This window comes from Urocitellus parryii, chromosome 8 (genome assembly GCF_045843805.1).
Source record: "Urocitellus parryii isolate mUroPar1 chromosome 8, mUroPar1.hap1, whole genome shotgun sequence".
Taxonomy (NCBI): domain Eukaryota; kingdom Metazoa; phylum Chordata; class Mammalia; order Rodentia; family Sciuridae; genus Urocitellus; species Urocitellus parryii.
Window position 1 is genome coordinate 130,350,526 of NC_135538.1, and position 25,431 is coordinate 130,375,956.

Genomic DNA, 25,431 nt, shown 5'->3' on the forward strand with positions numbered 1-25,431 from the left:
GTACTCTGAAAATTCATCTTTCTACTGGAAACAACAGCCCAAGGACCTTGGAGGGAAATAAAAGCAGTTGGCTGATTGCTGTAGAGAACCTTCAAAAATTCACAGTTCAATGCTCTCATTTTAAAAATTTTTAAAAAGCTGGCTCAGAAAATTGATCATTTTGCCCAAGATTATTCTGAGAGTTAGAAATGGAGGTGAGCCTTGGGATTTCCTGGGTAGTTCACTAACTATGCTGTGCTCTCCCTAAGCAAAAGGTCGGTAAAAATAAAGACACAATGATGGTGTGGTACAGAGCAGATAGAGGCAGGCTGTTCAGCTACTGAGTGGGAGGCAGAAGGGAAAACAGGAAGTGAAGGTGATAGGAAAGGAACAATCCTAGAGTAAGGGGCAGAAAGGGCACAGCCTGGCCGCGTCCCATGTGGCCTATTAGAAACAATGCAAGTGCACATTGAGTGGGGTTTCCTACACATGGTGTTCTGGTACCTTTTGTTGCCCAGAGATGTGGTGTACAAGCAAAGAAAAAGCAGATGGAGTCTGTATGCTTTTCTTAAAAATGTTACCAATCTTCACAATATCACTTTTGTTCTTTCAGCCTACAAGAGTTCATTAATTTATTTGACAAATATTTACTACTCCCTATTTTGTGCGAGGAGACTGATAAAAAAGTAAGAAAACAAATATGATCATTTCTAATCATATTAAATGCTATAAAGAAAATATCATAGAGTACTGTGATCACAACTGGAGGCTCACCTTTAAACTGAGAGGTCAGGAAAAGCCTCTTTGATGAGATGACATTTGGGCTAAGACCTCAAAGACAAGAGGCTGCTACACAAAGAGCAGGAGACCAAGATGTCTGGGTAGAGAGTACAGCACAACACAAGTCCCTGGACAGGATCAAAGCTGACAGGTCTAAGGAACACACAGGAGGCCAGAGCGAGCAGCTCCATAAACAAGGAGGGGCCAATTAAATGAGTCAGCAGTGAACTAGTTAGTTTGATAGTAGTGTTCACTCATCAAATAATTTTTTAAGTACCTGCTATATGTAGTCATAGCAAGGATAAAAAATGAAACCAAGAAACCCCTGGCTTGAGTATTCTATGCCCAGAAAGGAACTTAATTAATAATTTAGTAATTTGGTAATAATTTAGTAAGATAAAATACCCCCAAACAATTCTTCAGGTTAGAAAGTGATCCATTCCAGACAAAACCCCAATGCTATGTTGTTCAGCAATGATGGGGCTTCTAGAAAGCAACCACATATATCAACATACCTAGGCGCCTATTAGAGCCAAGTTACACTGATGAAGAGACACATCTAAAGCCTAGAGGTATGAGGTCCCTGGCCATTTGCTCCCCCAAATAGAGAGGTCATGCCTCCCCAGAGGTGAGTCACCTAGCCCACCACTCCCCAGCGGGCTAGCCTTCTCGGTGTGGTGGGTGGGGCAGGGCCACAGGAATGCCCCAGCCTAAATCTGTCACACACTCAGAAACCCCAGATAGGGGAGCCCCGAAGACTAGGGCTCTGATTAGCACCTGATTCACCAGGCAGGCAAGGCAGCGACTGCTGGTAACAGCCCCCTCAAAGTTGTCCCAGGGGAAAAGGCCAGGGCGGGATTTGGGGACTCCGGACCACAGAGTGACCTCCTTGACATAGGGCGTACAGCGCCTGCGCGTACCCCTAGGCCAGCTTGACTACCGCCTCCCGGAGCTTGGACTCATATTGCGCGTGCGCGCTGGTCTCCGCGCTGCAGCCACGGAGCCTTCTCCCCTGCTCCTCCCGGTCCGCCGCAGAGCAGCCGCGGTCGGCGGGGGCGGGCGGGGCGCGGCCGCCGGGAATCCAACTACAAGTCCCAGGGTGCGCGCGGCGGGGCGCGCGTTCCGCCAGCCGACTGCGCACGGGGGCGGGGACCGGCAAAGCGAGACCATTTCCCGGCAAAGCCGCGGGCGCTTCTGCCCTGCTCGCGCTGGGAAGTTCCGGGGCGGCTGAGCGGAAAGCCCTGCCATCCATGCTCGATCCCTAGCGCGCGTCGGGTCTCCCGGGCGGACCCGGACGACAGTCATTGTTATTGTTGTTTATACAGCCAGCACTAACTCCCTCCCGAGCGCCTCTGCCCCCGCCCTACCTGCTCCTCCCTCCCGCTGTAATATGCCATTAGTGAGCCTGCGACCACATTGCCAAGGGTGCTAGAGTTCGCATTCAGCCACCATGGGGAATGGGATGAACAAGGTAACGTGTCTTTACGTCGTTTGTGCTGTTTCTGCCTCGACTTTTCGGCCTCCCTTCCCGCGGGTGTTTGGGTCGCCGGGGTCCGCGCCAAGGTGAAGGGCGCTGGCCACCTGCCTCTCGGGACCCGCGACGTTAACACCAGACGCACCTTTCCTGTGGCGGGCAGAGGGAGGGCGTGGTGGGGGACGCGATCGCCGTCGGTGTTTCTGGGGTGTTCCCCCACCCCACCCGCGGCCGGCTTCCGGGTAAGCAGCCCCCCACCGCCTGCTGCGCCAGCCGAAGCGTTTTGTGGCTGAAACACGCTGTGCCCTTTAAAAGCGTTGACACTTGTTCTGCTGAGATCTCAGCTGAGCTCCGACTGGATGTGGTTTCTTCTCCCCTCCCCTCCGCTCCCGAATTGGGTTCTTGAAGCTTCACCACCCACATCATTCGTAAACTGGTGTACATGGGTGTCCTCTGTTCTGTAATTTCCTCTTTTCTCCCCCCATTTTTTTTCTTATGTACAGATAAGGTTTTTTTTTTTTTTTCCTTTCTTTTTTCTTTTCTTTTCCTGGTCTACAGAGAAGTTGATAAAGGCCTAAAAACTGAGCTGGTTTTAAATAACGGCTGACAAAACATTCATAGTTGATCTGTCCCTAGGTGATGTGGCTTTTGCTCCAAGGGCAACCTGTTGGCTGTCTGCTTGTGCTTACGGATGCTTCTAGAAAATCAGTGTTGCTTTCTCTGTCCAAGTCCTCACCGTTTCCTCACAACCCCATTCCCAGGTGACTCTTTTCTTTCCTGTCATCCGAAGGTGCCAGATTCCAGCTCTTGCTTAAAGAGTTACCTGGGTATATTCATGTCGGTCTCAAGGTTAAAGGTTTTGTGATGTGGTACTTGATGGCTTAAAGGAAAGTCTGACAAGACTTTAAGAAGCCCTCAACAGGACAAGGACGTCTTTCCAGGTCTTTGATATGGTCTTGGTAAAATTAGTGTCTAACGTTCTGTTTTTCTTCCTCCTTTGTGTTCCACTTACTCACATCTTCAGATATTCAGCTTCCATATTTGGTGGGTACAACAAGGTGGCTTGCTTGCTTTTTCTCTCTTTTCTCTCTTTTGTTTATCTCAGCATTGGGGTCAATAGTGGTTTGGTTCTTTCATTGGTAATGTGGAAGTGGGGACTCAAGACAGGGAAGGAAAAGTGTAGCCGATGGAGTCCTGTGTACCTACCAGACCCTTTTCACCTGTCCTCATCAAGTCTGTTGTGTCCTGGAGATCCAGTTCATGACAGAACTGTGTTTTGTGCCTGCATATCACTCACTGAGATATTTTGGCGACTCGATTTTTTATTCACACTTCTTTGTTTGGCAAGTGATCAAGTTTGGAAACAGACACTCTCTCTCGGATAAATACTTACATTGTGTTTCCATTAGCACCGGAATCTATCAACACCATGAGCTTTCTGCTTTTAAAATTAAAACAGTAAAGATATCCATCACATGTTTGAGGTACCCATTTACCTTCCCATTGATTGTGGGGCTACCTCGGCTTTCCATAAGTTTGTTTCTAGAGTTTTTCCCACTAAGGTTGTTCCCTCTCAACATCTTTCTGTATTTAATTTGTAATATTTTATATTATATTTCAAAGACTTATTTAGAAATACAGTGATTGCCCAAGGGATCAAAACTAATTCCATACCTTTCAGCAATATTAATTTTTTTAACCTTTCAAGGGGAGTAATTTCTTCTTTATTATCATTATTTTGGATTTAAACAAAGACACCATTTCCAATATAGAATGGAGAAACATATGTAGAGAGAGGTTTAGAGAATTTATTAATAAACACATATTGATTGTGTACTTAATAGGCAACAGGTATTGTGCTAGTTGGGAAAGGAGTCCCCGTGCAAGTGACAGAGACAGAGTTCCTTCCTAGAACCTTTAACATAGACCAGTACTTGTCCAATAGAAATATAACATGAACTATGTGATTTAAAATTTTCTAATAGTCACATTAAAAATAAAAAGAAACATAAAATTAATTTTACTAATATATTTTATGTAACTGAATATATTAAAATATTGTCATTTTAACATGTAACCAGTGTATAAAATTATACGTGGAATATTTTACATTTTTTTCCTACAAAGTCTTTTAACATATGCTATGTCTGAAATATCTCTTTGGAGACTAGCCACATTTTAAGTGCTCAGTGGCTACTCTTTTGTACAACACAGGTTGCTAGGTGTATGAATGTGTGTGTCAGAGAGAAAGAACACATAAAAGGTAAGGGGACTGTCAGTTCCAAGATAGACAATTTCAGGAGAGTGGGGAAAGTAGATCTTTTTATAGAAACCTAAAATGGGGCTTTCAGTCCAGGAAAGGATCTCCCAGATGAACATACTTAACTTGAGATCAGAAAGAATTATCCAATATTACAAGGTTAGTTAATGGCAAAGAAAATTGTTGGAAGGCAACAATTAAGACTTAACTAGAACTTTTCCACCTATCACTTTGTAACTTGTAATGAGACTTCCTGTTTTCCCCAACTGTAAAAAAACAAAAGAACGATTGATTATTAGAATCAATGGAAGATGCTAACCATAGAAATGCTTTTTAAAGAACATGTGTAAATAAAAGAACTAAAAGCATAACTTGGAGTTTGTGGGTATGCTGAGGTTCCTGGGACAACATTTCTTTCTTATCTCATACAAATTGCTCCTCCTTGGCTAAAGAAGGTGTATTAATTAAACAACGCAGATTTGACTGACTGCCCTGCGGATAGCAGTTCTTATTGTATATTTCATGTCCCTGTGATAGATTTCCATCAGTATGTCCCAGCTTCCTGTGGACTATTCAGAGGATGTGAGGGGAATGGGCTTCTATATTCTGGTCAATTAAAGATAACAAGGAAATAAAGATAGGCAACATAGCAGTTTGGTATATTATGTTTTGAATCTCATGTCCTGTGCCTGTACTGTATAAAATCTAAGCCTCACAGGAACCTATGAGGTCAGGTCATCTTATCCTGTTTGTACAGATTGGGAAATAGAGACTAAGAATAGAATGACTAAGGTAGAATGACTAAGACCTAATGCAAAATAGTGGTAGAACCGGGTTTGGTCCCCAGTTTCCACTGATTTTCAAAGACAGTACAAGTCTTTCCTTTGAGCTACAGCACCACTTCATCCCAAGCAATTTCTAAAGTTCCTAAAAAAAAAAAAAAACCCTGAAAAGATCCCCATAGTTTCAAATTAATCACAAAACAAGTCTTCTCCTCTCTTCCTTCACGTCTGATTTTGATAAAAGGGTGTGAAAGTATCTAGTAAGACTAGTGTTAAATTACGTAGGCTATGGCCTGCAAACGTCATGTTTCTATAGAGACTTTGAAAACTCTTAGTTGATTCAAAGTTATCTCAAAGAGTCTGAGCCCCCCACATCTTTTGGGGGAGGTCCCACACACTAAACTATCCTCACTGTCATTTCATTAGTCTTTAAGTACTATAATACCCAATTTAAAACAAAGCAAAGCTAAAATCTGGCCTCTGTAGATGAGCATTACATCAGAGAAGCCTAATGCTTCTTATGTGCATACCTTTGTCTCAATCAGCCTTAATAATGAACTAAAAGTGTGTGGAAGCCTTTTCCTAGGGCAGAATGTGAGGACCCTGTGGCTCTACAGCTTGTCCTCCACTGACTGCCATAGTTCAGCTCATCACACATTGAACTGCCTGGTCTGGTGGCTTCTTCCTTCCCCCCTCTTTTGTGTTCTCTGAAAGTGTCCTATCTGGTGGGAATGGATGTTGTCCTGTGTTTTTTTTTAATTGGTTCTTTTTAGTTACACATGACACTAGGATTAATTTTGACATAATTATAAAAGCATGTGGACTGGGGTTGTTGCTCATTGGCAGAGCACTTGCCTAGTATGTGTGAGACACTGAGTTTGTTTCTCAGCACCACATACAAATAAATAAAATAAAGGTCCATCGACAAACTAAAAAATAAAATAAAATAAAAGTATGGGATATACTTTGTTCTAATTCACTCCCCAGTGCTTTACCTCCCTTCTTCCCACCGCCTGTTCCCTTTCCTCTATTCTACTGATCTTTCTGCTATTAAACTTTTTTTTTTAAATTAGTATCTTGTGGACATACCTGATGATGAAATTCACTGTGGTATATTCATACATGTACATAGGAAAGTTACGTCAGATTCATTTCACTGCCTTTCCCTATCCCATCCCTCATTCCTCCTCCCTTTCCTCCATCCCCTTTGTCTATCCACTGGTCTTTCTTCTGTTCTTTTTTTTCCCCCTTTTGTCCTGGTATTTCATGGAAAGCTTGCTCATGGTGATGGGAGGCCAATTTGCAATTAGTGGGTAAGTTTTCCTTGAAAAGCTCACTTAGAAGGGCAGAGCTATCAAAAAGTCTGATCTGAGACATCTCTGCCACTCTGCTGATTCATTCATGTGATCTTGAACAAGTCACTTAACATTTCTGAGCTTCGCTTTCTTTTCCCTCCTGAATTCATAGATGTTTACAACTGAAAGACCTTTGTGGTTAGCTTAATCTAGACTCCTTATTTGCTCTAAAAGGAATGTAATGTTACCTTTCCTAATTTCTACGTAAGTTCTTGGGAGAAGCAAATGAAAATTTATTAGAAGGCATTTTTACAAATTGTAAAGTGAAAAATATGCCCTATTATTGGTTTCTTGGATTTTTTCCTATCAATGGTCACGGTGATGGCATCAGGCCTTGGATATGATGAACACCTGTTTTAGATGGCTCTTTCCACTTTAGAAAGGGAAAGGATCGTAATTCAAGGAGAATGGGTACCCCTAGGCATAGAGGAGGATTCCTCAACAACTGCACTGTTGACATTTTGGGCTGCGTACATATTTGTTGTGGGGACTATCCTGTACATTATAGGAAGCCTAGCAGCATCGCAGACTATGTCCAGATAGATGACGGTCACATCCTCCCCCCACAACAAAAAAATGTCTCCAGACATTGACAGATATCCCTGGGGTACAAACTTGTCCAAAGTTAAAAACTAGTACTCTAGTGTTCTCTGTCTCAGAATCTCCAGAGGTCTGTGTGATCTAGAACTGGATGATCGTTAATAGGTAGACTAGAGCTTTAAAGTTTGAGGAGCATTGTTTTTGTATGGAGGTGGGGTGGGGGATAGAATGTCTAGTGTCTTTGTGTAACTTAATGCTGCTATTTCCATCTGGAAGCAAGTGACTTGGCTGCCTTCATAATTCATTCATCTGTCCATTCATCTATTCATCAAATTATGAATACCTGCTATTGTCAAGGTACATGCAAGATCCTGTAGTGGGAAATAAATATGAAAGACGTTAAGACTCCATTGCTCAAGTTCTAGGCAGCTTACAGAGGAGCCCCTTTACAGGAGCTGAACACACAGCCACAGCTCAGAACTGATGGACCAAAGACTCCACAATGGTGATCTCTGTCCTCTGTCCTCTGCACCGCCTGCTGAATGCTTTCTCTTTTCCCCTTTTAATGTTATATTTTTATTTCACAATGACAGAACTGATATTTGAAGCAATGCTGTAAGGGCACACAAGGGTATTCTCAGATTCTTTCCCTTATAAAAGCATACTGGTTAGGCCCATGCCAAATGGCATTAAGAAAGTCTCTGTGACATTTTAACCCTTCAGGGAATCCACCAAAGTTTTCCCCCATCATCCTTGGCTTTGAAACCCAGAAAGTCCTTTCTGACCTAGGAAGAATTAAGATTCCGCTCCCAACCTGCTCTCATATCCTTTTGCTGGCTGTTTGACCAGGAATTTATCTCTTATATCTGTTTGGGTGGTGTTCTTAAATTCCACAGCATCCTGGAAAACTAAGAGAAATGTTTAAAAATAAACTCAAAATATTTCCTGCCTTATTATTTTGGACGTAAGTATTTTTTTGTGGCTCAGGATTTGGATTTTTGTGTTTCTGTGTGACCAGTGTTCATGCAGTGTAATGTGTGGGTGAGAAGGTTCTTGATCACGATTAGCCTTCCACCACCACTGGGAGTCTTCACTGTGATCTCACAGTGTTTCCACAGGAGGATCTTTCTTTCATTACCTGTGCCCAAATAGCCTTGCAACAGAAAACAGGAATCTTTTTGAACCCATAGAATGCAAGACAGCCTGTTCCTCTCTGGTGTGTTAATTCACTTCTTAGTGTGACATATGCTAGGGCAAGTTTTGGGAGACCCATCAGAGAACAAGACATGTACCCTGCAATGGTTTAAATATGATTTGTCCTTACCAAAAGTCATGTTGAGTCGTGGTCCCCACTATAATGTTGCTGAGAGGTGGTGACCTTTTGGAGGCATTTGGAAGAATAATGATTTCACTCTTGCTCTGTTTTTTCTCACTTCCAGCTTGCATTCAGATTCTCTGTGCATTGATGGGTTAGTATTATTGTCCCAAATGAGCACTCCATTCCTTCCCAGTCACCTCTATAAGCCATATTTCTGACCAAAAATTCTTTCATTTATTTCATTTTCTTACTCTCTATACTCAGATTACCCACAATAATAACATCAGGAAAGTGAAGGCTCAGATTTTTTGAGTTTCAAGCTTGAATTATGAAACTGACTGGTGTAGAAGTTTAACTGTTGATGGACTTTTTATTTAGTTTGCTGGCAGCCAGCCTTCCCTGATCTTGCTTTGTAATTCTGTATGGAGGAGAACCAAAATCTGGCTACAAAAAGAGGGATGAACAATTTGCTTTCTCTTTTTAGCCCTTGAAATTCTAGGTTGCTCTTGTGATCTGAAAAAAAAAATTGAATTAAAAGTTGACTGACTCAACTCTGTTCTTTCTTTGTATTATTTGAAATTATTTTAAATGCATGTAAAATACCAATTTTAGAATATTTTTAGTTAGTTGCTTCTTCTTTCCAGACTTTCTGTCTGCTGATACTCTGCTTCAGCACTCCTTTGGGTCCCTGCTTGTTCCCATACCATCCCCAGAGCTACTGATGTTGCTGGTCACTGTTTCCTACCGGGAAACCCAACCAAGGCAGAGACAGACAACATTTGTTCTCTCTGACTAAGCTCACATCAGGCTTTATCAGTCATCATGTTTTATGTTCCTTCTTTTTCTAGCTTCATCTCATTCTACCCTCTTGATATTGTTTATTTGTTCATTTGTTCATTAAAGAAGCATTTATTTGAGTACCTATCCAGCAGAGAACCAATCACATTTAGAAAAAAATACAGTCAACCCTCATTTCCTGTGGGTTCTATATCCACATATTGAACTAACCACAGATTGAAAAAATTTGAAAAACAAATTCCAGAAAGTTCCAAAAAAGCAAAACTTGAATTTACAGTATGATGAGTACACACCGAATTCTTACAGGTGAAGCAGTGCTTAGGCCTAGGGTGCTGTAGCCTCCTGCTGTGTTACACACTTTCATTTGAGCTTTGTACTCCTCATCTCTCATTCTTGTACTATGTGGTTAGGCCTGTGAAGGTTTCTTTTATACTATATATGTGCAGAGGTTTTTTTTTTTTTTTCTTAACACTATTTTCTAAACAATACGGCATAACAACTACTTACATAGCATTTACATTGTGTTAGGTATTTTAAGTAATCTAGAGATGATATAAAGTATATAGAAGAATATGCATAGGTTATATGCAAATACTATGCCATTTCATATAAGGGACCCAATTTTGTCATTCTTGGGATATCCTGGAACCAATCCTTCAGGGATAACTGAATGACTACTCTGTTTACAAGTATGATACCTGCAATCGATCGTAGGCTAGATGATCATGGGCCGTAGCCAGCTCACAGAGGTGGATTTATTTTTGTTCAACCCACTATGTAAATTATTTTTTAAAACTTTTTGTTTTTCAAAAATTGGGCTGTTTCCCATAAAACTGGATACCAGTACACTTGGGGGCTCCAGCCTGTGTCTCTGTGTGGCCACATTAGCTATTGTACCATGGTCACCTCTTCAGATATAGGTGAGATTGGAGAAGGCACTGGGGTTGGGCCTGAGGCTAAAGACAAAATTATGCTTAATCCTGAAAGGTCTCAATGCTGCCAAAGTGTAGAATTTATATGTCATGCTGAAAGCTACCCGGGGCCATAAGAGGATTTAAGCTGAAGTCACACAACCAGCTTTATACCAAGGAGATTATTTGAGAAATTCTCTGGAAGGACAGGTCCAGTAGTAAGCACTAGGGAGGTTGTTAGAGTAATTCAGAGGGGAATTTTGAGAAGTTGAGCAAAGGTACTTCATTAAAAGAGCAACAAATAATTTGTTGAGGAAAAGAAGTAAATGCTAGCAATGATGAACATTTTTTCATATATTTATTGATTGATTGTATATCATCTTCTGAGAAGTGTCTGTTCATGTCCTTGGCCCATTTATTGATTGGGATATTTTGTGGTTTTTTTGTTTTTGTTTTTATTTTTTTTTTTTGGTGCTTAGCTTTTTAAGTTCTTTATATACCCTAGAGATTAGTGCTATAACTGATGTGTAAGGGGTAAAGATTTGCTCCCAAGATGTAAGCTCTGTATGCACCTCACAGACTATTTATTTTGCTTAGAAGAAACTTTTTAGTTTGAGTCCATCCCATTTTATTGATTCTTGATTTTACTTCTTGCACCACAGGAGTCTTATTAAGGAAGTTGGGGCCTAATCCCACATGATGGAAATTAGGGCCTACTTTTTCTTCTATTAGGCGCAGGGTCTCTGGTTTTATTTCTAGGTCCTTGATCCACTTTGAGTTGAGTTGTGTGAATGGTGAGAGATAGGGGTTTAATTTCATTTTGTTGCATATGGATTTTCAGTTTTCCCATCACCATTTGTTGAAGAGGCTATCTTTTCTCTAATGCATGTTTTTGGCGCCTTTATCTAACATAAGATAATTGTAATTTTCTGGGTTGGTCTCTGTATCCTCTATTCTGTACCATTGGTCTACAGTAAATGTTCATCATCGCTAGCAATTAGAGGAATGCAAATCAAAACTACAGTAAGATTTTATCTCATTCCAGTCAGAATGGCAGCTATTATGAAGACATTAAACAATAAGTGTTGGTGAGGATATAAGGGGAAAGGTACACTCATACACGGCTGGTGGGACTGCAAATTGGTGCAGCCAATATGGAAAGCAGTATGAAGATTCCTTGGAAATCTGGGAATGGAACCACCATTTGACCCAGCTATCCCTCTCCTCGGTCTATACTCAAAGGACTTAAAAACAGCATACTACAGGGACACAGCCGCATCAATGTTTGTATCAGTACAATAGTTAAACTGTGGAACCAACCTAGATGCCATTCAATAAATTAATGGATTCAAAAAATGTGACACATATACACAATGGAATATTACACATAATAAAAGAGAATAATATCATGGCATTTGCAATAAACAGATGGAGTTAGAGAAGATGATGCTAACTGAAGTTAGCCCATCTCAAAAAACCAAATGCTAAATGTTTTCTTTGATATAAGGAGGCTGATTCATAGTGGGGTAGGGAAGGGGAACATGGGAGGAATAGATGAACTGTAGATAGGGCAGAGGGGTGGGAGGGGAAGGGAGGGGGCAGGGGTTAGCAAGGATGGTGGAATGTGATAGACATCATTATCCAAAGTACATGTAAGAAGACACGAATTGGTGTAAATATACTGAGTATACAACCAAAGATAAGAGAAATTAACAAAAAAATAAGAAAGAAGTAAATGCTAAACAAGACTTGAGTGAAGTCCAGAGGAGGGTGGAATCTCCTATCCTTGTGATATTCAGCATCCTAGAGTGCCATTTGAGCTATTCCTTGCAGGGCAGTTGTACATTTGTTAGCCAAGGTAGGACGGGAATGACTGTGCTGTGCCTGTGACTTGCCTCAAGTTTTGGCTTGCATTTCTGCATTTGTGCCATTTTTCTTGATTAAAAGTCCACATAAAGGACCTGGTTATAAGCAACAGGTTCCAGATGCAGCTGCCTTAGGTAGAACAGGGCAGATGGCCAAGAAGTGAGGAAAAGCAGATATAGGGGCTGCCCTTCCTAGAAAGATCCTGTAAGTGGTTAGATGAGAGCATTTTGGGGGCTGCCCAAAATGCCCATGCTGTAGCCACAAGGTGCTCAGTGTGCCAACAGCACATACCTTCTGCTGCCAAAGAAGATGCTCAAGTTGTCCCCAGATTTATGGTTTGCAACAGGCCTTTTATGGTCCGCACTCAGGTCTTGTGTCCATGCCAGAGCTGCAAAGTCTTATATGAGCAGGTGTCTGGTACTTACAGCCTCTGTAGTAAGAGGCTTTGCTTCCCACCAAGCTTGCTGTGGGAACGTGGGGAGGAGGGTTCACCAAACAGGAAAGGGCTTCAGAGCCTGAGAAACCAATAAAAGAAAGTAAATGTACTTTATAGGCTTTGTGATTTTTTTGAGCATACTCAAGGGATGAGGGACCCTAAACACAGAGGATGTCTTCTCTGTTTAGGGAAAATACTGAGAGAAAAAGAAAAGATGATAGAGCAAGGTGGGACAAGGATTTTAGAAAAATGAGGATTACCTGGCTTGGTTGTAGATTGCAAAGAAGGGGAGTTTCAGAGGTGGTTTGGAACCACCTTGTGTTTTATGGCTCAGATCTTAAATGCCTACATGCTAGGCATGGTTGCCATGCCTACACACTAGGCATGACTGCCATCTGTGGAGCTGTTGGGAGGTGGTGGAACCTTTAGAAGGATGGCTCTAGTGGAGGGAAGTCAGGTGTGTCTTGGAAGGGAACCTTGGGATCGTAGCCCATTTCCCTCCATGCTGCCATGATGTAAACAGTCCTCCTCTACCAGTCGCTTCCCACCATGAGGTACTGTGCCATCACAGGCCCAAAGCAATGGGGCCAAGTGACCATGGACTGAAACCTCTGAAACCATGAGCCAAAATAAATCTTCCCTCTTTTAGATGTTTATCCCAGGTGTTTTGAAGTGACGAACATACTATGGAAACCATGTTGAATTTTTATTTGAAATGTTTGCCCATTGTTTTCTTAGCAGAGGGATTGTTACTGAACATTTTTACCTGGAAAATAACCCAGTAAGAATTTGACTTTCAAAAATTAATTCTGTGTGACAGAGAATAAGTTCAGTGGCCACTGCTGTAGCCCATGTATAAATTAGAGATCTGGATTTGGGCTCAGAAGAGAGGGAAGTGAGGATCTTCTTCACCCACTGGAAGGAAATTGAGAAGCAAGACAGAGGGTCCATGATGGTTGGGGTGGGGGGCTTTCCATTCAAGATGACTGGAAGAAGGTGGCACAATCAAGGGGCAGGAGAAATTGATAATAGTAATGGGAAAATAATAAGCTGTTTCGGAGAGTCCAGCAGGAGTTGAAGATGAGGACTAGAGCTGAGTTCCCATAGGTGGATTTAGGAGTTATAAAGTGTTGGCTCTAGAACATTAGAGGGCAGAGATGATCTGATCTCATTGCTTCTTTTATTTTAAAAATAATGTAAAATATATTAGTTATGTTTAGTAGAGAAGGTAGTGGGAGTACAAAAAAAAAAAAAGAAAGCAAAAGTGTGCCATAATCTTTTCCCCAGAAATCCCTTTTGCCTACCTAGAAAACAAAGGGTAAACTGAAGTAATGCATGTACATGATTAGAGCATCTAAACCTTATGGGAAATTTTAAACAAAAATGCAAAAATTGCCTTCCCAGATTTCTGACCCCCCAGGATCCCCTGCACAGAGGCGAGCATGGTAGTAAAAGCATGTACTATACACATGATTTTACCTTTCATTTTTTTGCATGACATTTCCAAGATACATTAAGTAAAAACACTTAAGATCTTCTAACAGTTCCATGCATTTTAAACATCTTAGTGGTGTTTCATTTCATGGCACTTAAGCTACAACCCTGAAAATGTCCAATCACCGCAGTCTCAGCAGCATAGGACCAGCCCTCCCTGCTATCCAGCCATTTCCTCCCATAGAGAATAGACTTCCTCCTTCAGGCTATTCCACTGCTCCCCTACTAGTCCCTCCTTCTCTCCTGGCCTGTTTCTCTTGGACAGCAGATCCCCTGAGTGTTATGCCTCCTGAAAGTCTTCTGTGACCCCCAAATGATCAGGGCACCTCTGCCTTTCCTGTGGGATAAGCTCCTTGAGGACAGGACTGTGTATCTTTTAGTCAGACTTGTATCCCCAGTGTCATAACAGGAACTAATAAAACATTGACCCTCTGGCTGTTGTGATAGCATTTTGAGACATCGGGCCTGCAAACATGCTTATAACGTCAATTCCATGAAGATGGAGCCATCTGCAATCACATCTAGAAGGAAAAATCATTCTGACCCTTATTAAAAATGGCAGGGAGGACTTTATTCAGGACTATTACAACAAGGGGAGAGATTGAACTCAACTTCCAATAATATAGGGCAAGTGGGGATTTAAAGTTGAGGAGCAGGGCAAGGAAGTGGATGGAAAATTTCTAAAAGAAACCTGATTAGATATTAAGAATTGAGGAAAAGGAGCTTGGTGAAGGTCATTGGTCAGGGGATTCTCCTTAGACTGGCTTATTTTCAGAATTCTTTGTCCCCCCCTGGACTCCATGCGCCAAGGACAAGGTCTGGTAGAGAAAAGGGCTCAAAGGAGCCTGACTAAAGTTTGGTCAGAGGGAGTTCTTCTCACCATTAGCCAAAAGAGCCATGTGATGGCCTTTAATATCTAATATCACATCCTAATAAAGATAGGAAAGGCCCTGGGGAATCAAAGTTCACACATGGAAGAGCTCTCGGCCTCCAAGAGCTGCCAGAGAACATTAGCTTGGTCAGTCTCCAAGATGAACTTGCATTGTTCTTATGTTTGAAAGCAGGCATGATGAAAAACCTACTCCACCCTTCCTCCCAGGAGAATCCTAAAGACTGTGTTTCAAGAAAAACCTGTCAAATGTTGAGCTCCTTAGAAATGGAACTGGTGTCTTCCTCTGAGATATTGTTTCATAGTTCTTAGCTACAGAGCTAACCTGGCCTGCGTCCTGCTGTGACCTCCAGCAGAAAAAAACTGCTGTTTGAATTTGTAAGCTCATGTTCAGAGGGTTGGTGCAGTCTTTATGATTTCTCTGAATAATGTTTATTTCCCTTTCTACCCTAGTAGTCCTGGTTACTAGGACTCTAGTACCCCTAATCAGCCTCAAAAAGAATTGAGCACAAGGAGCTGACAGCTAACAGTCTGGAGGCTAGAGCTGAGAGTGTGGGGTCCCCTATGCCCTCTGTCAGGAGTGTTTCTAGGAAGTGGGTGTGGCAGGTGACATACCAGGCTGTACTGGGTCTCACAGCGCAGGTGAGGGCTCCACCTCTGTACAACACTGTCTTCTTGGGGTCTACGACACTCACTTCCTGTGTCTCTCTCCTAGATCTTGCCTGGCCTGTACATCGGCAACTTCAAAGGTGAGTTCTCTTTTTAATTATTGAGAAAATCTGCCATCTTAACAATTTTTAAGTGAACAAGTCAGTGGCATTAGCTACATTCACTCGGCTGGTTGTGTAACCATCATGACTCTCCATTTCCAGAACTTTCTCCTCTTCCCAAGTTGAAACTCTGCACCCATTAAACACAAATTTCCTATTTCCCCTCCCCAGTCCTTAGCAGTGTGAATCAAGCTGTAGTTGTCCTATAACTGGCATATTTCACTGAGGGTAATGTCCTGAGTCCACACACATGGTAGCAAGTGTCAGAATTTCCCTCTTTTTAAAGACTGAATAATATTCCATTGTGTAGAAAGACCACATTTTGTTTTCTATTCATCTGTTGGTAGACCATTATATTGTTTCCATCAAAAATAAGTTCACTTTCTAAAAGATCATTTTTAGACTCCTCATAATATGATTGGCAGGCAAGGTGTAAACTGTCTACACACACCTGTCCTGGAAGTAGCCATCATTTGCACCCATGTCCTGACTCCTTGGCCAAGGCTCACTGAGTGGTGTGGGACTGTGTAGATGCCAACTTGACCTTGGATCCTCCTCTTAACTCTGCCCTTCCTGGAATATTATTATCGAAGTTAGTGAGCAACAGGCACATTTAGCAGCAATGTAGCTTATTTAAATAAATCCTTTATTACTTTTATTTTCGAGCTATGGATAATAAATCTCAGAGGCATGTTTTTAAAAAAAAAAATCATCTGGGAAACATGAGTGGCAGTTTTGCTGGAATTGACCTCCCACACATTTCTTTGCTGATTATTCAGTATTTATTGATTTTCAATCAACTGTTGACTATTTTTGACTCATCCACAGAACCAAGCAGATGGTGGGCTTCTAGGGAGGGGACTGGGCCTTCTGCTCTGTGACATTTGAGTTTGGGTAAGTGAAAACACTGGTTCCTTAGCACTGAGATGAGGTACACTTAACAGGATGGATGAACCTAGGAAAATCAGACAAGTCCACACCTGTTTTGGGTTGGAAGCGCCAAATCTGATCATATGAGGCCAGTTCTCCTTCCCCCAATAAGCCGGAAGATAAGCAGAATCAAAACTGCTCCTGTTTTCAGGGCCGGGGATATAGTTCAGTTGGTAGAGTGTTTGCCTTGTATGCAGAAGGCCCTGGGTTCAATCCCTAGGAAGACAAAAAAGGAAAAAAAAAAAAAACTGCTCCTGTTTTCTGGCTGCTACTTAAATTTGTGAGTTCAGGTTCAGGCTGATGGTGCAGTCTTTATGATTTCTCCGAATAACGTTTATTTCCCTTTCTACCCTGCTGTAGGACTCTAGTACCCCTCATCAGTCTCAAAAAGAATTGAGCACAAGGAGCTGACAGCTGCTAATTACTACTAGAACATGTTAAAAATAGTACTGGAGTTCCTAAATTAGTAAGCTCAGTAGTTCTGAAAAAAGCAGTGAGTACTTTGTGGTAGCCAGGCTGGTTGCCTGGTGGGATACATTAACCGAGCAAATATCTTTAGAGAGTTATTTAGTGAGCTACTATTAACTGCTTTCATGGGGGTCATCTGTAGGTTTGAGAACAGAGTTTAGGCTATGTTCTTAAAATTCCTAGGTACGTTTGCAAATGAAAATTTTAAATAAACACAGACCAAATTTAGTACTTCTGTCAACAGTATATCAGAATTTTAACCTGACTCATAGAAAGCTATCTTCTTTTAGAGGGATACGCCACGCACAGCATTAAGAAAATGTTTGAAACTCCTTTATACTAAAATCCATATTGTGTTGTTAAGTATTCAATGACACAGGAATCCTTTACAGTTTCGGGGTTCTCGCTTGGGGTTTTACCTATTAAGAGTCTTATTCTAAGCACACCTCTCCCTGTTCAAGTGTTGGATCCTTTGCCGGTGCCTTCAGTTGTTCTTATTAGTATGTGATTGTGTTGTATTCAGTCAGTAATTCACCAAATACTTATTAAATACCAGGCTTGAAGCTTACCTAAAACAAAGGAATAAAGGGCATAGTTTAGCTCACGGTAGAGCACTTGCCCAGTGAGTGTGAAGCCCTGAGTTAGATCCCTGTCCCTCAAAAAAGTAAAACAAAGGAATGTTAGTGCAGTGCATTGGCAAGAAGCAGGAGAGAAAAGTTGTGCTTCATCTCTATAGTGCTGTGAATTAACCTATTCATTCTGCTGCTTGTTGAAAGCTGGCCCTGTGGATGTAGGCAGGTGTTCTCATCCAAGGATATTCAGAGTCCAGGGACAGGTAGGGAACAGGAAGGGGTCTGCAGAGTGCAGAGAGATGTCAGGTGGCTTGCCTTAGAATGCTGGGTACCCCTCTACTCACAGCCAGTGACATGTCCACAGATGAATTATATAGTCTGGGCATGCAGGGTGGGACGGTGACATCAGTCTCATGGGCCATCCTGGTGAAGCCGAGCCAGACAGCACAGTCATGCTATTAGCTCAGCGTCTGGTGCCTGGTGAAGGAAATTTTCACTCCCATCTGTAAAGTGTACCACACTTCAGGTTGTCACTGTCTTGAGAATAATATAGATGCTCATAAAGTATGGACACCTTGGCGTATCTGTAGCGGACAACTGGGCAGTGTGAGTGAGCAAGGGTGGAAGCCCAGGGGAGAACGTGGACTCTTTTCTTGCTCCAAGAAAATGAACCCAGTTATTATCTATGCATTAGTATGGTGTCTCATTTAGTCACTTACCCTTCCTTTTAAATTATAAATACAGTAAACCTAGTGTAATACAACAAGAAGTATAGAAATGTATGAAGAAAACTAGTCACTCCTCTTTCCTGCCCCATCTCCTTCCCTCCCACTCCTCCACTCCACCTTCTCCTTTCTTCCTTCCTTTTGTCCATACCTGCTCCCTTCCTTAATACTCTCTGTCCTTCCAGTGGGATCTCCTACATATTATCTTCAATTCCCTTTTTTTTCCTTCTCTTTCTCCAATTTTGCATCGAATCACAGTTTTCCAACACCTGGTGATTTTCCACCTCAAACCCAGCCCTCGGAGCCAGGTCTTGGAGGATTTGCTGGGAGCCCTCCATTGCAGCAGCCAGTTCTGCCCAGGTGTCAGGAGGAAAGGCAGGGAGTGGCATCGAGAAAGAACCACTCCTGCCTGGGCTAGTGGGTGGGGTTCACTGCTTCCTCACAACTTGGCACAGGCAAATGTAGATGTCAGCTGACAAAGAAAGCCCTCATTGTTCGAAGATGTCCACAAAAATCTAGAAGGGTGGGAACAAGCTATTCACTGTGTGTGTGTGGGGGGGGTGCTATGCATGGAGTTCATGTTCAAGGTCACAGAGCTTCAGTTCTGTGTCTGCTGGTGATACAGACTGTATCAGGTAGTGGGTCCCATTGGTTCAGACAAAGTTGAGTGAGCCAATAACTGCATTTGAGTCTGAGCTGGTCTTCTGTCAGGTTAACCTGGATTTGAATGTCTTTGCAGCCAGTGTGGATTTGAAAACATTCAGAGGTGTCACAGATTGAGACCCATGGAATAATAAAAGTGGTAGTATATTAGACTGTGGAATTTATTTATTTATTTACCTACTTACTTACTTATTTACTTACTTACTTATGTACCAGGAACTAAACCCAGGGGCGCTTAGCCACTGAGCCTTTTATTTTATTTTATTTTACAGACAGCGTGTAACAAAGTTGCTTAGGGCCTTGCTAAGTTGCTAAGGCTGGCCTCAAATTTGCGCAGTCCTCCTTCCTCAGCCTCCCAAGTCACTGGGCTTACAGGCATGCAACACTGCTCTGGCTTGGATACATTATAAAGAAAACAAATTTATTCAGTTCACGGTTCTGGAGGACCAATTGCATGACACCAGCATTCTCACAATATGGTAGAGAAATCAGAAAGGAAACTGGGTATGCACAGAGGGTCCAAGAATGTGGGGAGGCCCCACTTTATAACAGCTTGCTCTTAGGAGAACTAACTCACTCCTCAAACCCAGAATTAATCCCCTCTGAGAGCAAATCTGATTACCTTCTACTAAGCTCATCTCTTAGCAACACCACAATGGGGATCAAGCTTCTAGTGCATAAACCCTTGAGGCACAAACCACATCCAACCCTTTGCAGATGATAAAAATGACCATATGTTTACCACATATCAGGCACTGTTCTAAGCCTTGTTCTATCATTTAGTCCTTACAGCAGTCCTTTAAGGTGGGTACTCTTACCATTGTCCCTCCTTTACAGATGAGGAAAATGAGGCATAGAAAAGTGTTTCCAAGGTCAGCACCAGAAAGCGTCAGAGCCAGGGTGTGGTCAAGATGAGAGCAGGTGGACTGCCCCGTCTCAGTTCCCACTCCAGGTTGGAAAGTGTCTGGCTTAACTTTGACACCACCTACACCAATTTCATAACTCTAGAAGTTATAACTCAAAACTCTAGATGTCTTTAAATTAATTTCTCATTAGGAAGTAGAACATAAAACAAGAGTGGAAGGTTGTTTGGGAAATGATTCAGCATGTGGCCTGGGCTCGGAGCAGAGCAGAGGGTGCAGGCTCTACTTCCCCTGACCCTGGAGTCTCTGAAGTAGAGTGGCAAGTGCTCCAGAAGTTTTTCCTCCCCAAACACCCATTTTTCTAGAGGGTGTGTTGAGAGGGGTGATTTCTAATGCATGCCCCAATATAGTTTTGTTAAATTTTATTCAGAGATGGTTCTGCTTGCCTTTTGCCAGACTAGCTCGTTTTCCATGGCCACTCTGGCATTCCCCATACCTTAGGACAGGCTGCCCCTGCTCATTTTCGTTATCAGCCTAAGAACAAGAGCTGTAATTCCCCTTCCTAAGGAAGCATGTGGAGTCACTTCGCCCTTTTGAGTACAGAGTCTTCAGATAAGCTCCCTGATACCCCAGTAAGGTCTTACCAGTATCCATGGGGCCTTCCGTGCCAGGTGAGGAATAGACAACCCAGAGGGGACAAAACTGGTGGACATTACTATTTCAGTGCTCACTTTATGCAAAGAAGGTATTTGTTTCTTCAGAAGTCATAGAAGCCTCCAGGGTAAACAAAGGCAGGAGTACGAAACAGTCCAAGGGCCCAGAGAGGTCTTGGCAGACAGGAGAAAAGAATTTGGTTAGAAATTATCTCTGAGTAATTGGCTGTTCATGTTACTTATTAACACATTTATACTTGGGAACAATATTTTTAAAGTTTTATTTTTCCTAATTATAAAAGTAATGTGTGCCAATTAGTAAAACAGATCAACAAATCCAAACATGATTGAACAATACTAAAGAAGATGAGACTTCTCAATAACCCCATATCCTGAGACACCTGTGGCTAATGTCCCTCTAGATTTTTTTTTAACATGTGAATTCTAACCTCTAACTTTCCTGTTGGTTATGAACTTGTTGCTTTTTTTATTCCAAGTGACTCTGAGTAGCTTGTAGAAATAGTACATACCAACACTCCATGTTGGGCTCCATTGGCAAGAGGTCAAAGGTCACTCACTCCATGCCCTCCAGGTCTTGGTTGCAAGGCACACAGGAACTGGGGTTCTTATTAAAGTACAAATTTTAATCACAGAGTAGATCTGAGATGGGCCTGGGAATCCACATTTCTGATACCATGCTGTTAATTGGAGGGCTGCTGGAAACTTACAGGCTTGTGCATACGCAGGCTGGTGCACACTAGTGGCTACATTTTGAGCCTAACAGCTGTGTTCATGACCAATCCGTATGGCCCTAGGTTGCCACCCAGAGAAACCAATGATTTGATGTCAGTAAGAAGACAAGATCTTGGGAGGAGGCATGGAGAAATGTTGGTCAGTGGGCACTAAGTTACAGTTAGATAGGAGCAAGAAGTTCTGTTGTGCTGTCACATAGCAGGGTGACTGTTGGTAATGATAATGTATTGTATCTTTCAAAAAGCTAGAAAAAATTATTTTGAAAGTATTCATCATAAAATAAAATAGATGTTTGAGTTAATATGTTTAATCTGATTTAAATATTTTACAACATATACATGCATCAAAAGATCAAATGACACCCCATTCATATGTACAATTTGTATGTTTGTATGTATCAAAAACTAAATTTGAAAAAAGGAATGAAAAGCCCATTGTCATCCTCTAGCAGTGTTGAGTGACTCCCAAGTTCATGGATGGAGCCTTTGACTATGGGAAAAGGTAATTTCAAAGTAGTGCACCTGTGCAGATAGCACTGAGTGAGATAAAGCAGGCAGCAGGAGAGCTGAATCGGCCTGGGTCAGGTCACTTCCCTTTTCTGTAGTCCATGGTTTGTATGTGGTATTGATTGGGTTCTGTATTCACATCTGTATAACATTATCCCTAAACCACCTTTTAAAAATCTTAATCTATATTATAAAATTATATTTAGATTATGATTATGAGATTAGTTGTGTAGTGCTGGTTTCACAACTCTGTGAATGTACTAAAAATCATCACACTGTACACTTTTAGAAAGGTGAATTTTTATGGCATGTGAATTATATCTCCGTAAAGCTATTATAAAAAGAAAAAAAAGCATAGTCTTCACTCCATATCTTCTGAGGATTGGTTCCAGGATCCCCTGTGGATACCAAAATTTGTGGATGCTCACATTCCTTATATAAAATTCCATAGCATTTGCATATAACCTACACATATCTTTTTGTATATTTTAAAATTACTTCTAGATTACCTATGATACCTAATACAATATAAATGCTATGCAAATAGTTGTTATTCTGTGTTGTTTAGGGAATAATGACTAATAAAGTCTATATGTGTTCAATATAGATGCAGTTTTTTTTCAAATTTTTTATCTGATATTGCAGAATGTGAAACCCTTGGATATGGCAGGCCCATCATACATTTAAATAAATATTGGTTGTTAAGATTCAAATGCTGGAAGAATTAGAATCTGGGAGAACCCTGGAGAAGACCATCATATGAGCCTGCTTCATCAGGCTGTTCCCATTTGGCTACATTGTCTGTGGGCTTCAAAAGCTCCAATTTATCTTGTTTCACTACTTATCTAAAAATACACATATTGGCAATGATTGGCGAAATGCATTTTAGTATGAATGTGGGAACCAGCTGCCTGTGGGTTCCTAAAGGATTCCTGTTCCTGCCTGTGTTAGTCAGCTTTCTGTTACTATGATAAATATAATAGGCAGTCAACTTACCATGTTGTTTTGGCTCACCATTTTGGAAGTTTCAGTTTGTGGTTGTTGACCCATTGCTTTGGGGGCCCTTGTTAAAGTAACACATTGTAATAGGAATGCATGATACAGGAAGCTGCTGATGTTATGGCAGCTGGGAAGAAAAATAAAGAGAGGAAGAGGCTAGTGTCTCACCAGTCCCTTTCAATGTCACAACCCCAGCAACCTAAAACATCTCGCTACCAGGCTCCACCTCCCAAAGTTTCCATCACCTTCCAGTAGCACCAAGCCGAGGGTCAATCCTTTAACACAAGGGCCATTGGGGGAACCTTCCAAATACAAACTGTATAGTACCGTCTAATTTAAAATTAATCTGGCTAATATCCCAACTTGTGGTAGTGGCTGGGGGCTAGAATTGTGTCCCCATATGTGTGATGGAAACAGTACTGTGCATATTGAAATTTGAAGCTCAATATAGTTAAACAATGAAGATAGTAAATATAAACCAATATTGTACTATTACTTTTAAGGGCTTTTTCCTGACCTTGCTGAGTATTTGGAAGAGCATCTCTTAAATTTCTGCTTCATCCTCAAAGCCCGTTAGAAGTGAAAACTTCTTAGTTCCACTGTAGACCTAGAACTTAATTGGATCCCAGGAATCTGCCTTTCTAACAAGTCTACCAACTAGTTTGGGGCATGTTGAACTCTTAGAACCGCTTGTGCAGAATACACACACCTTACAGAAGGAAAAGAAAACTGGTAAATTCTGTCTCTTAATAAACCTGTTATCAGTTCAGCACCATGTGTGTGTTTATCCTTACATGTTTTTACAAATTGGGCATTACAGATTTGGTATACTATATTTATAGTTTGATTATTGATTTTTCTCCTGGCTTAACATTATATCCTGAGCATTTCCCCATGCCATGAAATGTTCTCCAGAAACGTAATAATAAAGCATTTGCCGTTAAATCCCTTTGAACCTGTATCTTTTGAAGAACTCGGCCAGGCCAAAGGCTCAAGAAAGCTGACTTTTTTCCTCCTTTTTTTTGCTGGCTCCTCATTTTTGTAAACTAGCAGAGGGTTTTAATTTGGAGAATCATGTCATTGGGTCTTTTCTACAGGTAAGAGTATGAGAAGGGAATATAATTTTGATGTCTCTTTAGATTCATATGCAGATAACTTAATAGTCCATTGACAACTGATAGACAATTTTGTTTGGAATTTCTAAAATATGTTCCATTTTTCCCTTTGCTTGGAAGTGAATATAGATGTATAACCAAACCACAGACTTACCTCAGTCTAGACTTTTCCCTGCTTTTGATGTCAGGGTCAAGAAATACCTAGAAGGTTCCTCTGTCTTGTAAGTGATCTTTAGTATTTAGTTTCAAGTTAGAGCACTAATCATTAAAAGGTAATTGGGCTTTTAAATATTTTAAACATCTTTATTTTTACATGTCTCATGTAAAAAGACTGACCTGAGGATGAGTGGCTTATACACGCTGACTATAAAATGACCTCATAAAATGACTTCTTTTGAACAACAGCCATCATGATCGTAATGTTTATTAATTTAAATACATTTTAAGTTTTAGAGCAACACTTTGGATCAAAAGATATGCCAGTCAGAAATAAATTTAGGCAAAATTCATAAAGTAGTAGCCCTAAATTCCTTCCATTTCATTGTTCTAGATAGGGTCAATTATGAAATTTCAAGAAAGAAATGTGCACGTCATGTTGTGTTGTAATTAATTTGCAGAGAATATTAAATTGTCCATCCCCTTTCTTGGATGACAGATGCAAGAGATGCAGAGCAATTGAGCAAGAACAAGGTGACACATATTCTATCTGTCCACGATAGTGCCCGGCCCATGTTGGAGGTAAGAGAGAACCTTGTATATGTTCTGTGAGAGCCCGTGCATGCATTTGTATTCTGCATATGACATTAATGAAGGCAGCTGTATTCTTTCCAACATGAGTGTGCTCCTGTGATTGCTGGTGGTATTAATTTTGGGCTCAGTGCAAGTTTATGTTTATGTTCGGCCTGTGGCCTGGTGGAAGGGTGTGTCCTTCTTTCTGATTGTACTCCTGCTGTATTGCTGGTTTGGCTTTCTTGGTTAAATGCCAAAAAATTAAACTGAGGCTCCATTTCCCTCTGGATTTTAAGGACATTTAAAATCCATTTTCAAGACACAGATGTAGCTCAGTGATGGAGAGCTTGCGTAACATACCCAAGGCCCTCTGTTTGATTCCCAACACCACAGGAACAAAAGTAAAGAAATAAAATAAAATCTATTTTTATTCTTTCAAAATTATTTCTGGTTTTAGAATCCACAAGAATTAAAGTTTATTATTCACTCCTACCCCCACCCCCTTGTAAACTCAAGGATCTTCTATTTGCATTCAGGAGTAAAAGACAGTGGAAAGTAAATTGTCCCTGATAATTTTCCAGCACTACTCTGGGATGGAGACTGTTAGTGTGGAAATTGTCATGTTTTACCGTTTTGGGTAAATAGGGCGTGTCTGTTTGTACACTAATTCCAAAAACATCTTCAATTTACCCTGATGGATGGTTTGAGCTGTTGGCCAGGAGTAAAATCTATTTCTGTTTGTTAGCCTTGACACAGCCCAAGTTGCCTCTTTTTAGAAAATAATGCATGTATGGTTGTGATGT

At 41.3% G+C, this 25,431-nt stretch overlaps 1 protein-coding gene across 4 annotated transcripts in view; it reads left to right on the forward strand.

Annotated features, from left to right (window-relative positions):
• Positions 1 to 1,903: 1,903 nt before the first annotated feature.
• The window catches only part of Dusp22 (dual specificity phosphatase 22), a 79,432-nt gene continuing 55,904 nt past the window's right edge, over positions 1,904 to 25,431 (forward strand). For 2 of the 4 annotated variants that reach the window (XM_026398927.2, XM_026398928.2), the window contains exons 1-3: positions 1,910 to 2,230; positions 15,598 to 15,631; positions 24,555 to 24,637. In XM_026398927.2, the coding sequence (XP_026254712.1) occupies positions 2,210 to 2,230; positions 15,598 to 15,631; positions 24,555 to 24,637 (138 nt within the window). In that variant the 5' untranslated portion in view covers positions 1,910 to 2,209. Of the gene's footprint in view, positions 2,231 to 15,597; positions 15,632 to 24,554; positions 24,638 to 25,431 lie in introns of all 4 variants that reach the window. The other 2 variants (XM_077801575.1, XM_077801576.1) reach the window with 2 other exon arrangements.